At 36.0% G+C, this 15,066-nt stretch overlaps 1 protein-coding gene and 1 non-coding gene across 4 annotated transcripts; one reads left to right on the forward strand and one right to left on the reverse strand.

Moving 5' to 3' along the window:
- Positions 1-1,326: 1,326 nt before the first annotated feature.
- On the reverse strand, positions 1,327-1,398 carry TRNAP-UGG (transfer RNA proline (anticodon UGG)). Its single transcript has one exon. It is a non-coding gene; the product is annotated as a tRNA-Pro (tRNA).
- Positions 1,399-2,693: 1,295 nt separating this feature from the next.
- Positions 2,694-5,180, forward strand: LOC127800689 (LIM domain-containing protein WLIM1). 3 transcript variants are annotated; one of them, XM_052335448.1, is made up of 6 exons: positions 2,694-2,712; positions 3,015-3,238; positions 4,006-4,102; positions 4,222-4,265; positions 4,352-4,441; positions 4,682-5,180. In XM_052335448.1, exons 2-6 carry the CDS (start codon positions 3,104-3,106, stop codon positions 4,904-4,906), a joined length of 591 nt encoding a protein of 196 aa, XP_052191408.1. In that variant the 5' UTR covers positions 2,694-2,712; positions 3,015-3,103; the 3' UTR covers positions 4,907-5,180. The 3 variants fall into 3 exon arrangements, with proteins under 3 accessions (XP_052191408.1, XP_052191407.1, XP_052191406.1); XM_052335447.1 differs by lacking the exon at positions 2,694-2,712 and adding an exon at positions 2,806-2,892; XM_052335446.1 differs by lacking the exon at positions 2,694-2,712 and having other exon boundaries at positions 2,934-3,238.
- The last annotated feature ends 9,886 nt before the right edge of the window (positions 5,181-15,066 follow it).

The raw sequence follows: 15,066 nt of genomic DNA on the forward strand, positions 1-15,066 counted from the left end.
CGGTTGCTGCTAATGTCGAATCAGTCGTCATTAGCGACGGAACTAGTGTTTTCGATAGTCGCTGTTACCGAAACTCCATATTTTCTCTCTTTCTCTGCGTCTTCTCCTTGCATTCTTCAATTTCTCACCCTCTCTCTTTGATTGGGTGCGTCCAAAACCCGGTTGCTCGACCCTATTTATTTATTGGCCACAACTTCACTCCCTAACGTCATATCTCGTACCCAAATGCCACTCCCAGCATATCCTGTCCTGTCGCTGCTGCTGGCATATAGCCGCTCCAGATGCTGGTATTCGCTGCTTGATTGAAACTTTTGACAAATTTTGTGAAGACCCCCTAAAATTGAGTAATTATAGGAAGGCCAAAGCTGTAAATGACTGGTTGAGCAAGTCATCCGTTGAAGAAAATCAAAGGTTGAGATGTACAATAGATAACCCAACTGGATTAGCAAATGAGTTGAGATGTTTGCAAATGACTCAATGTTTAATTTGTCAAAAAATTATTTGAATTCATTTGTTGAGCTTAATTTTGAAGTCCAATTTATAAATAACCTGGCTTTTTGTGCTTAGTAAAGCTCACTCGATAAAGTTTGTAAATAGTCTCAATGAGAGATTTGTGAACATGTTTGGATCAAACATTCATGAATAATTTGTAAATAAATTCATTTATAAATATATTATTTAATATAAAATTATTATAATAATATAATTAAATTTAATATGCTTAAAATCATTATATATATTAATTTAATTATTTAAAATTATAAAATATACATGCACATATCAAAACAAAAAACTAATTTAGATTTAACTAAAAATAGTCATATAAATAGTTGCAACTTAAAATTCCATACAACTTAATTTTAGAAGTTATGTAAAGGTTGAACAGAACTAGTCTCAACCTTTTTGTCATTATTGCACATCTTCTCTCTCTTTAAATTTAGTTGTTGTATCGTCTATCTCTGTTACACATCTTTCTTTCTTTCTCTCTATCACTGCTCGTTGTTGTACACTTTTATCCTTTATCGCCGCAATTGCATGCCTCCCCCTCTCTCTCAAGCCAAAGCTTGAGTTCTAGGCTAAAAACTAATTAATCGGATCAAAATTGAACTTAAAAAATCTTGATTCAACTCAATTGAAACCTAACTCTTACCCTTTGGCCTTGGGTAGCATAGCTGCCCCTTTAATTCAAAGCATTGAAAGCTCCATTCTGCCATGGCCACAGCCACCATTCCCAAACAGATCATTGAACAAACTAACAGCAACACAGCCAACAGGGGGAAGAAAATAAAAATAAAAAACTAAAACAAATTGCTGCCACGAGTTTGGGGGGCATTCCGAGAATCGAACTCGGGACCTCTCGCACCCAAAGCGAGAATCATACCACTAGACCAAATGCCCAACCATTCGACAACTAAATATCTTTTTTTCCTGATCAAAGTGAAATTGTGGGGCCGAAGCATTGATCGAGAGAGATGGAATGATGATGGGGGTGTGGGACAGGCATGCATGAAGGCAAGAGCTGTCACCATTCCTAATTCAATGTCCAATCAGAGGCCCCCACAAGTCGTCGTCATCATTTCCCTCTCTCTTGCCTTTCTGGAAGCGATGCCCCGCTTTGCATCTGCCGTAATCATACTCCAATGTGCAAAATTAATAGTAAATCAATGAAATAAAAATCCATATTTGACCATCCACATCATGCCTTCCTTTTTAATTAGGCGAGTTAATTAAGCTCACATTTCCATTACCTTTACAATAAAGCGTTAATCACCCATAATTCCACAAGAATATCCTAAATATGTGCTACCGACAATTTTGCAGTCAAAATCACTGTAATTGGTGTTGGGTATTTTCCCTTCTTATCCTACAGGTAATTCATAAGATATGGGTTTAACTTGTAAAAAGTAACTTTTCTCTTTTACGAAAAAAATAATAAAAAATATTACATAAATACGACAATCTTTAACTCTTGCAATCAAACTGAGAGTCTCATGGAAAAGGATATGTCAGGTTTTATGAACCATCATGAATTTAGGCACCCAAGGATTTGTTATGCTTACAAATGAAGACGACGAAATGGGAAACAAGCAAGTTGAATGATTAAAAATGAACGCCAGACAGCTGGGTCTGGTTGTTGAAGCTCTGGCAAAGCTTTGGCTCCTCAGACATAAATTAAATCAGTTTTCTTCCCCCCTTCTCTTCCTTAATTGCTTCAATTTTTCTGTACGGCTCCAGAAGAATCACTTTCTCAACAGCCGCTTGTATATAAATTGTAGTTTAGTTTAGTTGGTGAAATCCCCTTCTGGGTGGACTGGCAGATGAAGAAAGTTAAGGAAAAAACAATGTATGCTCGGTTTGACAAGATTTCTGTGTCATGCCTGGCATGTTTGGTTTGAAAGAATTTGAATGATAACTCCTATTTGAAATTAGAATTTAAAAATCTGTACTGCATACACACACACACACACATGTATATGAATCAACTACGGGAATTCTTATTAGTGAGTCATTTATATATTAAATATATATCTTATGTGTACATCAATATATCTATATGGTCCCCATCTGTGTCTCTAGATTTTATAAGAGGAGAGAGATCTGCAAATGAGGCAGATCATTTAACATTGTATCAAAGTCAAGTGTCCACCAAACTGGGCTCCAACAGCATGTGAGATTGGTGAATTTCTACGCAACAATCACAACAATTAGTTGGTAAAGATACATCTCACAAAGTAAAATGCTTCCAGATAGCCCTAGTCCTATTTGGTACTTTCCCAATTTAATGGCATTTCTGGGTAAAACATCAGTGAGAACATCATTTTCCATTGACAACAAGAAGGTAAGAAAAGGAGAGAAAAAAAAAAGGGGGATAAAAAAACTGTGAAGAGAAAGGTGGGTGGTGGATTCATATTTGGACAAAATGATTTTGTCAAAATGGCCAACTCTGCTTTCTCTATATCTCACCCTCTCTCCCCTTATCTATCTCCTCCTCATTGGATTCTTCTTTCTTGCAGAAAGAGCAGAACCAGAGAGAGAGAGAGAGAGAGAGAGAGGGACTTGAGCTAAGCCTATCTTTGCTCTGTTTGAGAATTGAAGAATAACCATGGCATTTGCAGGCACAACCCAGAAATGCATGGCCTGTGACAAGACTGTCTATTTAGTCGACAAGCTAACTGCCGATAACCGGGTTTATCACAAGGCCTGTTTCAGATGCCATCACTGCAAGGGAACACTCAAGGTACATAATTTGTAATCACTTGTAGTTTATACCTTAATTTGACATGTTATGTTGTTCAATCCAAGATTTTATGTACCAATCTTGGTTGTTCGAGGATTCAGATGACTTATAAGATGGGCTAACACCAGAATTAGGCACATGATTCAGTGTCGTCTATCAACTTCATATTGAAGAAGCTCAGTAATGTTGAGTTTGGCATCCTGAAACCAAGGGCTTTCTTTGGATCAAAGAGTTTCAGGAAAGAAAATGTTAATATGCATTTTAGATGCACATAAAATTAGATATTTATTTATATGCACATAGGATGTTCTTGATTTCAGATACACAGTAAAATCATGAAAATTTCATGTTTCATAGTAAACCAGACTCGGATCTGAAGATGATGAATCGGTAACTGAGGCCTTGTTTGATATTTCGTTTCTTCTTGCAATTTTCAAAATTGAAAATTCTAAGAATTTTGAAAACACCTTCATTTTCATATATTAATACATCTTGAAACAATGAAAATATCTTCTAGTTGCCTAAAATTGGGGTATTCTAAGATCAATTATCTGAAAACGATTTTTCAGAATTTTCTTGAAATGTGTTTTCTTGTGTAACGTGTTTTCTAGTCGCAAAACTAGAAAATAATTTTGAACTCATAATCAAACAGGGTCCATGTAACATGGATTTTGACCTCCATGATAACATCTAGCTAGGTAAACCTAGTCACACACAGTGGAAACTTATATTACGGCCTCCATTTCTGAGGATGCTTTCATATGCAGCTCAGCAACTACAATTCCTTTGAGGGGGTTCTGTACTGCAGGCCACACTTTGATCAACTCTTCAAGAGAACTGGTAGTCTGGACAAGAGCTTTGAAGGTAAGTGCCCAGCTTAACAGGAAAAGAAAAGAAAAGGAAAGAAATTTTTTTGAGTTTTTTGAAAGATCCAGATGATTATTAATTAGAGGATCAAGCTAATATCTTTCCTTATCTTCCAGGGACACCAAAAATCGCAAAACCAGAGAAACCTGTCGACAATGAGGTACCAAAATCTAGGGTTACTAATCCTGTATGTCAATCTACAGTCCCCTTAAATGCTCCTAATTCTGACTCACCTGCATTTAACAGAAACCTCTGGCGAATAAAGTCTCAACCATGTTTGGCGGAACAAGAGAGAAATGTGTAGGCTGTAAGAATACAGTCTATCCGACAGAAAGGGTATTCATCAGGAATAGTTTCAGCTTCTAGTACACACAAATGTTTTCTCGCTGCCTGCTCTTTTCTCCTCCTATATTCCAATCGTTTCTTTCTTCTTCTTCTTTTTCTTGTATCTGAGAACCAGGCTAAGTTATGTGTCTAGAGTTCAAAGTTACACAGTACACAATCTTTAAATCTTTATGGTACAGGAAAATACATGATGAACTATGTAGTAACTAATAGCATGCAATTCATTGCAAGGTTACGGTGAATGGAAGTGCGTACCATAGGAGTTGCTTCAAATGCAGCCATGGAGGGTGCGTGATCAGCCCGTCCAACTACATTGCACATGAGGGCCGGCTTTACTGCAAGCACCACCATGCTCAACTGATTAGGGAGAAGGGAAATTTAAGCCAGCTCGAGAACAACAATGAGAAGGATCCAGCAGAGAGAGTTGAAGTCAGAGAAGTTGCTACCGAGTCATGATGTGCTGAAGGAAGCGTGCGGATCCTTTTCTCCATCTGTGGTATTGTGGTTTTCTGCTGTCTGCATTAATGCCGCTCCTTTGCCGGTCTACCGTTTCCCTGCAGTCGAGGATGGTTTACACTGCCAAGCCAATGGAACTTTTAACATTTCCCGTTTGTGTTTGAGACATTTTGCATGCTATCTCGGGTACTCTGATATATGCCATATGAAAAGTTATGTACCGGTTCTGTTTGTCAATTCCTACTTTCTTCACTCTTCAGTGGGTTTTGAACAAGTGTGACTGTTCCCACGATTTTCATTTTCCTTTGTGCTTTACAGGGTGTTGTTTTATATATGTGCATCGCAGGGGACGCATTCCTTATTGGTGAAGAGGAAGAACTTCACTCACTACATTCTAGAGTACAAAAATGACCTTCCTCCAGTTGGCGCACATCGATCAGGGATTCTAGTCCATGGAGGACATCCCTTTTGTTTAACTCTTATACACGAAATAGTAGAGTAAGATCTCAACCAGAAATTACAACCAGAATAGTTGAACTATGGGATCTCAGTTGTACTGTGCTCATAATCAGAATTGTTGAAACGTAAAATATCAAGTTGTTGCCTGTTATAGACCTCAACACTGACAGTGGCTATATTAAGAGTAACAATGAAGAAACCAAACAATGGAGGAAGTTCAATCAGCCTAAAGATTTGCCTCCCAGATGCTAATAGCATAATAGACCATTCTTATCAGAACAGATAAAAGTTCACCCAAGATGAAAACAGAACAGAAAAATTATCAAGAGCAGACTTTCAGAGAGAAAGAAACAAGAATTTGCACAAGTATTTTAACTGAGCAAGAAAAGGACTGTAATGACCCAATCCTGTCTTGAGTCGACAGTCCTGCAGGGTGATAATTGCTCATCAAGCCCCAACATATAAATCAAAACTAAATTTGCTGGGAAAACGTGTAAATTACTCAACAAACACAGAACATTAGAGTGCGAGGTCAAGGAATTTGTTTCCCTGAACTAACTCACTAGATATACTTCGTGCGAGGGATTCACAAAAACACAATCCCTGGCAACACTTGCCCGGTAATTGAATAAAATTGAAGTCAATAAAATCAAGGGCAAGCTTCGAGGAGCGGTGCACCAGAATCAAACTCACACACACACTCATATAAATATTAGCAGACAAAAAACTCATGAATGATATTGAATGGCATCATAGCCTTTGGTACACTACCCTGTATATGAGATATATACCTGAATCTAAACAATCAAACATCCAACTTAGGTGCATCAACAGACAACAGGCAAACATACATGCTAGCTAGCCTCTGGCTAGTCAACTACTACGTACATCTGGCATACATCTCCAATTAAATAAACAAGCCTCTGGCTTGATACAGTCATGAGTCATCCAAGAATAAATAAATACAGATTGAGAAGCTAGCCTCAGCCTAGTTAAATTCATCCAAAAATAAAAATATGCATATGTGCTTAGGTAGACTACTTTGTCTAGGAAAAGAACAAAAGAACAAATACTTTTGATGTACTTTCTAGGATAGATATACAGTAATGATCCTAAGTAAGGATATCAATCAGCAAAAAGTTCGGTTGTATCAAGAATACAACCATCCTGAGCAATTTGCTTCAGGTCTATGACATAATTGTCACCGAAGAAGCCAAACCCAAACGTCCCATTCCCATACTGCCATATTCTTCCCTGTACGTATTAGCTCAGGGTTTGAAGTGTTGGTCAAGAGAGATTTTCTAGACCCTTGTTAGTCAAAAAGCTATTTCTGTATAAGCAGCAAAAATTAGGGAGTTATAGTTGAAAATGAGTGATGATCCAAATTTTAAGGAATATGCTCTGTAAAATGATGTAATATTAGTTGGAGTAGGTATGGTCCTTCATAATTTTCTGTAAGCATGCTTTTTGTATATAAGAAATACATGAACCTCATGAATGATGATGGAGAAAGTTCTATTCTAACTTTTCATTTTTTTGTTCTTCAACCAACCAATGGTATCAGAGTATTTCTTAGGGATTTGTGAGGATATGGAAGGCTCTCTCGAGTGCTTGAAAGGTGAAGAGGGGATTCAAACTCAGTGAAAAGTGGAATCGTTTCTAGCAATTTCTTAGGCATAGGTTCTCCTACATTTAAAAGTGAGAATTATCACATATGGGTGATAAAGATGAAGACTTATTTGAAGGCCTTTAATTTATGGGAAGCAGTAGAAGTTGGAGATTATCTCCTCCTCTTGGACCAGATCCAACTATGGCACAAATAAAATTCATGAAGAACAAAAGGCAAAGAAACCAAGGGCACTTACATGTATTCATTCAGCACTCTCTGAGGTAATTTTCACTAGGATAATGGCCTGTGAAACACCTAAGGAAGCATGGGATAAATTAAAAGAAGAGTTTGAAGGCAGTGACAGAGTAAGGACTATCAAACTCTTGACTCTCAAAAAAAAAATTGAGATGTTCAGAATGAAGGAAGGAGAAACTGTGAAGGATTATTCGGCTAAGCTCTTGGACCTTGTAAATAAAATAAGGTTGTTTGGTGAAGAATTTCCTAATTCTAGAGTAGTGGAGAAGATGATGATAAGTCTGCCTGCAAGGTTTGAATCCAAGATTTCTGCAATAGAAGAATCTTGTGACTTGAAAATGCTGTTAGTAGTAGAACTGATTAGTAAATTACAAGCCCAAGAGCAAATGTCAATTATTCAAGATAAAGAAGTACCACAGGGAGCATTTCAAGTCAAACATAAAGGCAAACAATCTGCAAAAGATAACAAGAAGACATAACAGCAAAAAGAAAACACCAATGCATGGAAAGGAACAAACAAAGAAGGGCAAGTGTCATCCATGCATTATCTATCAAAGAACCAATCATCAAGAGAAGGATTACTGGTTGAAGGGGAAACCTCCTATTCAATGCAGATTTTGTAAAAAGTTGGGGAATATTGAGAAAAACTGTAGAGCCAAACAGAATCAACCACAGCAGCAAGCTGTACAGCAGTTAAACTTAACTGAAAAGTCAGAAAGAAAAGAAGACAGCTTGTTTATGTTTTCACATGAGCCACAAACAATTGGCAGATCCAGCTGGTTTATAGACAATGGATGCACATGTCATATGTTAAACAATGATCTCCTGTTTAGCACTCTTGATAAATCATTCAGGACCAAAGTAAGGTTAGGAAATGGTGAAACAATTGAAGCACAAGGAAAGAGGTCAGTAGCTCTGCAAACTAAATAAGGTACTATACTTATTCACGATGTTCTGTTTATTCCCCTTTTAGCACATAATTTGTTAAGGGTTGCTCAAATGCTCTCCAAAGGTTATTCTTTGTCAACAACAACAACAACAACATATCCAGCCTTTATCCCACTATGTGGGGTCGGCTACATGAATTCTAGACTTCCATGTATTTCTGTCTTTTGTCATATCCTCATTTAGATCCATATATTTCATATCAAATTTTAATGTCTCTCCCAAAGTCTTCTTGGGTCTACCTCTACCTCTTTTTGTGACTAATTGTTCCATTTCATCAACTCTCTTCACAGGAGCGTCTCTTAGTCTCCTTCTCACATGACCAAACCATCTTAGTCTAGTTTCTCTCATCTTCTCCTCAATTGGCACTACTCCTACCTTATTACGAATAACTCCATTTCTAATTTTATCCTTTCTTGTATGTCCGCACATCCATCTTAACATCCTCATCTCCGCTACACTCGTCTTTTGCTCATGCTGGTATTTGACTGCCCAACATTCTGAGTCATACAGCAAAACTGGTCTTATAGCTGTCCTATAAAATTTTCCTTTCAATTTTAATGGGATTTTACCATCACATAACACCCCCGATGCATTTCTCCATTTTAGCCAACCTGCCTTAATTCTATGTGCAACATCATCGTGGATTTCTCCATCTTTTTGAATCACTGATCCCAAATATCGAAAATGGTCTTTTCTTTGTAAGATTTGGTCTTCTAATTTTATTATAACATCATCCACTCTTGCATTTTTACTAAATTTGCATTCCATATATTATGTTTTCTTTCTACTTAATTTAAATCCCTTAGATTCTAAATTGTTTCTCCACAACTCAAGCTTAGTGTTCACTCCTTCTTTTGTTTCATCCACCAACACTATGTCGTCTGCAAATAGCATACACCATGGCACATCTGTCTGAATATCTTTAGTGAGTTCATCCATTATTAGGGCAAATAAGTATGGACTTAATGCAGAACCTTGATGCAATCCTATTGTAGTTGTAAATGGTTCAGTATTCCCTCCGCATGTTCTGACCCTTGTCTCTACACCATGATACATGTCCTTAAAGGCTTGTATATAGGCTATTTTGACTCATTTCTTCTCTAAAACCCTCCATAATACTTCTCTAGGGACCCTATCATAGGCCTTTTCTAGATCTATAAACACCATATGTAGGTCCTTCTGATGATCTCGATACCTTTCCATTAGACGCCTCAGTAAATATATAGCTTCCATTGTTGACCTACCAGGCATGAAACCAAACTGATTTTCTGACATCTTTGTTTCCTTTCTGAGCCTCTACTCTATTACTCTCTCCCAGAGTTTCATGGTATGGCTCATTAACTTAATTCCTCTATAATTTTCACAGTTTTGAACATCTCCTTTGTTCTTGTATATAGGAACCAAAGTACTCTTCCTCCACTCATCTGGCATCTTTTTTTATTTAAGGATGGCATTAAATAGTTGTGTTAGCCAGGAGATACCCTCTTCTCCCATGCATTTCCATGCTTCTATTGGTATATTATCTAGTCCCACTGCCTTATGATTTTTCATCTTGTTTAATGCTTGCCTTATTTTATTTGAAATTATGCGTCGATAGAATGTGTAGCTCACATTCCCTTCGGAGTTACTAAGATGTCCCAACCTAACTCTTGTGTCACCGCCATCATTGAATAATTTTGTGAAATACTCCTTCCATCTCTCCTTAATCGCTCCCTCATTTACTAAAACATTTTGATTGTCATCTTTTATGCATTTCACTTGATTTAAATCCCGTGTTTTTCTTTCTCTTGCTTTAGCTAATTTATATATATCCATTTCTCCATCTTTTGTATCAAGTCGTTTATATAGATTCTTATATGCTTTTGACCTTGCTTCACTAACAGCTCTTTTTGCTGCCGTTTTTGCTTCTTTATAATTTTTTTGATTTTCTTCATTGTTGCATTGATATACCGCCTTATAGCAAGTTTTCTTATTTTTAATTTTCAATTGTACCTCTTCATTCCACCACCAAGACTCCTTAAGGTTAGGGACTCTACCATTTGTCTCTCCAAGGACTACATTTGCCGTGCTTCTCAGAGCATTAGCCATTTCTTTCCATATTTGGTTTGTCTGTCTTTCTCCATTCCATTCCGTTCTACCCCTTAATTTTTCTTTGAAGATTAGTTGTTTCTCCCCTTTTAAATTCCACCACTTGATTCTTGGATTTTGTTTTATGTGATTTTTTCTCTTCCAATTTCTTACTTGGACGTCAAGTACTAGAAGTCTATGTTGAGTAGTCAAACACTCTCCCGGTATCACCTTACAATTCCTACAACATAACCGATCCTCTTGTCTTATGAGGAAGTAATCTATTTGGGTGCTTGAGGTGATATTTTTATATGTGATTAAGTGTTCGTCCTGTTTTTTAAACCTAGTATTGGTTATAATGAGCCCATATGCCATAGCAAAATCTAGGATAGATTTACCCTCATTATTAATTTTCCTGAATCCATACCCTCCGTGTACCTCTCTATATCCGTTTCCGTCTCTACCCACGTGCCCATTTAAATCACCTCCTATAATCACTTTATCTCCTCTTGGTATCATTTGTATGAGTCCCTCTAGATCCTCCCAGAATTTTGCTTTTATCTCATCACCTAACTCCGCTTGTGGTGCATATGTACTAAAGATATTCATAGTCATTCTTCCTAGACTAATCTTCACCATAATAATCCTATCCCCTATTCTCTTTACATCCACTACCTCATCTATTAAGCTTTTATCCATAATAATCCCCACTCCATTTTTCGCTCGATCAGTTCCTGTGTACCATATTTTATATCCAGCTTCTGATAAAGTTTTTTCTTTTTTCCCTACCCATCTCGTCTCTTGAAGGCACATAATATTAATTTTTCTCCTAATCATCACATCCACCACTTCCATAGTTTTGCCTGTTAATGTTCCTATGTTCCATGACCCAATCCTTAATCTATGATTTTGTTTTTGGTCTTGACTTTGGATTTGATTTTGTTTTTGGCCTTGACTTTGAATTTGATTTTGTTTTTTATTTTGATTTTGGTTTTGGTTTTGATTTTGATTTTGGTTTTGATTTTGATTTTGGTTTTGATTTTGATTTTGATTTTGGACTAGCTTCTTTACCCACATCCGTCCAAGCAAATGTGGGAACCCTTGCTCATTTATCATTACATCCGGGCGTCGATGCAGCGACCCTAGCTCACTTGTCACTACACGGGGGCAGTGTAGCGCGTCGCTATGAAGGGTTACGCCCACGCCCAAATGATTTTTCATAATTTGTCTAGAATTCATGTTTTGGATCCGACTAGTTTTACGTTGGCTGTCGGCTACCTAACACAACCCTCTTCCTTTATCCGGGCTTGGGACCGGTAGTGGATAACATCCCCAGGCGGAGTTGTTATTCTTTGTCAATCAAAGACAAATATTGTTGTGTTTGATTCTGATAATAAGTTGATTGTTAAAGTGAAAATGATGGACAAAAGCTTTCCTTTAGACTGGAAGTTAGCAGCAGATAGTGTTAACTATGTCAGTATGGATGAATCGTGTGTATGGCACAAAAGGTATGGGCATTTTAATTATACTACCTTGAAAAATATGTGCGAAAAGGGCTAACTAAGGAATTACCTAAAATCTCACTCTCTAGGGATGTGTGTGGGTCATGTTAGATGGGAAAGGTAAATAGGCAAGCATTTCCTACAAGTGCTACCTGAACAGCTAAGGTAAAACTTGAATTAGTTCCTATTTATGTGTGTGGACCTATGTAAACTCCCTCATTAAGCCAAAATAGATACTTTGTTCTCTTTTATTGATGATCTAACATGGATGATATGGGTATATTTTCTAAATTGCAAGTCACAAGTGTTCTTAGTTTTAAAAAAATTAAAACTTTACTCGAAAACTCTTGTGAGGGACAAACATGTGAAATTGTGGGTAGATGTCCATGGTCAACCCAAGAGTTCTGATTGTGAGATGCGTGAGGGCATTCTCAAGTTTCGGGGTAGAGTGTACGTTTGTAATCAACTGGTATTGACATGATTTTAAATGAAATACATCGAATTTGGTATACTGTACACCCTAGTGCTACCAAGATGTACCGAGATCTTTAAGAGATCTATTGATAGCCAAGAATGAAGACAAGTGTGACAAGAAGAGTTGCATGATGTGATAATTGTCAGGGAGTGAAAATTGAACATTTGAAACTAGCAGGTCAAATGCACTGATAAAAATCCCAAAATGGAAGGGAAGCATTTCATGATGGACTTTATGATGGGATTCCCTAAAAACCAAAAGGGCAATTATGCTATATGGGTCATGGTGGATCAACTCACAAAGTCTGCATGCTTTTTTGCAACAAGAATGGGTTAGCTTATGTGAAAGTTTGTGGAGCAGTACATCGATGAGATAGCCAGGATCCAAGGAGCACCTGTGAGCATAATCTTATATCAAGACCTGATATTTATTTTGAGGTTTGGGGAAGTTTGCAGAAGCCTAATTAAGTCAAAGCTTATCACTTGCAAATTGATGGACAATCAAAAAGGACACTCTAGATGCTTGAGGACAGGTTGAGGGCTTGCATTTTGGACTTTAAGGGTAGTTGGGAGAAACATCTACCATTGGTGAAGTTCACATATAATAATAGGAAAAAAAGTAAAAAATGGATATATATGTACATGTAGTAATATGTGCATGGATATATATATAAGTAAAATGCTAATGGTATAAACAAGTGGGTTACCGAGATGATGACTAAAGGCATCAAAATTTAAAAATGTCCTCACCTAATTTGTCATTGTTGCCTCTAGATGAAACCCAATGATTGATGATGAAGTCCAATCGAACTTCATCGGATGAAGTCTAATTCGATCATCGAATTTGTATATCTCGTTAGTACATGTAGCACGATCTTATATATAAAGGGGAGATGTGAGGTCCCCTTTATGAAAAAGGACCCCACAACCCCCCTCCCAGCAACAAGCAACTGTAGTTGCTCGTTGCACTAAAGGGGTTGCCCTCGCATCAAAGAGGACGACTTGGAACCATTCCCTATTGATCCCCGTTAACCCCTTTTTCCCTTCTTCCTAATTTTTTTTTGTCCTTTCTTCCTTTGTGTATATATGTATATATGTTACATAAAAAGAGGTGGTTTGGAACCCACCCACTTGAAAATAACTTTTCATTTTTATTTTAAATGATAAGAGATTAAAGTTTTTTACCAAATTAATAAGAAGATTTTAGAAGAAATTCGAAATGTTAATGCAAAAGATGAAATGGTGCCCAAGTGTGTGGATATTAATAGGGGTCATAAGGAAGAAAAAGAAGCTTTTTTCAAGGTGAGCAATTAAAAGAGGAAAGTTAGAAAAAGGAAGCAAGATCTTCATTAAAGAGGTCGAGGGTGAGGTTTTCCCATTCACAAAACTTATACTTTGTGGTTTTTTTGTGTTGCATAAAAAATATACTTTATTTAGCTTTATATTTGCATAAATTATCATGTATAGCTATGGTATCTTGTTTAATTTCTATCAGTTAGACCCAAGATGATGTGGTCCACGACCTTCTAAGAGTTGCTTAGGACACAAATTGAGAAAGCTCTTAGTAATATACCAATATTGTCATAATTGGTATCGTGAAGTAGAAACTTGCATTTTCTTTCATGCACATAATTTATATAAATGTTTTGTTTTAGGGGATTCCTCACTTACAAGATTTACCTTCTAATTTGGATTTATTTACTAAAATATTTGAATGTTTTAGGTAAGTCAAGTGGTTTGAAGATAAAGTAAGTTCTGAAATTGAGCATAGTTTTCAAAACTTCATTATTGTTTTGTGACATGCCATGTTTTTAGATGCTATGCATGTTTTTGTGATGCACTAAAAACATATTTAGGCTTTATTTTGGTGATATTAAATGTATCAAATATGCTCAATTCATTGTACGAATTAAGTTTTTATTTAAGACACATCATTTTATTTTGGTAGAAATGAACGGCTTTTGTGTTCATATCTTGAGTTGTAATGACTTATAAATTTATTCTAAGTGTTTCTAAAGATTTTTAAATAAAACACTTGAAAAGTCTTTAATTTTTTTAAATTCGATATTTTGAAAGAAATTGAAAATTTATACTCTCAATATGAGTTACGAGTTAAATTGAATCCAATCCATAAAAATAAGTGTGCATACAAGGATTATGTCTTAATAAGTTAAATTAAACACAATAGTTTAGGTTGAAAGCTGAAACTTTTAGAATTATACCTCCCTAAATATCAGTCAGAGGAATAATTTCTAGTAAATTTTAAAAAATTAATAATGAAAAGTAGAAAGTGAATGAGGGTTTCGAAAGAAAGATAGAATTCGTAAAGGTTAGGGAATGGTTTTTATAGGAATTTTTCTTTTAAAAATAAAGATTTTATTAAAATTCTTAAATTATAATATGAATATACAGTCTAACAAGAGGGTTGTTTAACTTATGAACTTAAATACTCATAAAATGTAAGGATATCACTTGAGTATTAAATGTTATGGTGTGTTTGATAGTATTTAATTGAAAAGAAAAATATTTTTTAACTTGTATGGAAAATAAAAATCATCTCCCTCTAGATGGAATTTTTCATGGAAAATAGACAAAAACATGATTTAATGATTGTACCATAAAATTCAATTCTATGAAAAATATAATGTGTCAAACACCAAAGATGAAATTTAATTCCTTAAATGTGACATTTTTCATGTATTTTTCGCGTTATCAAACACACTCTTAGACTATTTTTTTTTTTTTTACAAATTATCTAAATCTCTAACCACTCATAGCATCTCCAATGGGGAGTGCTATTTTGGAGTGCTAAAATTTTATTTTACAACTTTGAATAGTGTTATGAC

Source organism: Diospyros lotus, chromosome 4 (assembly GCF_014633365.1).
Source record: "Diospyros lotus cultivar Yz01 chromosome 4, ASM1463336v1, whole genome shotgun sequence".
NCBI lineage: Eukaryota > Viridiplantae > Streptophyta > Magnoliopsida > Ericales > Ebenaceae > Diospyros > Diospyros lotus.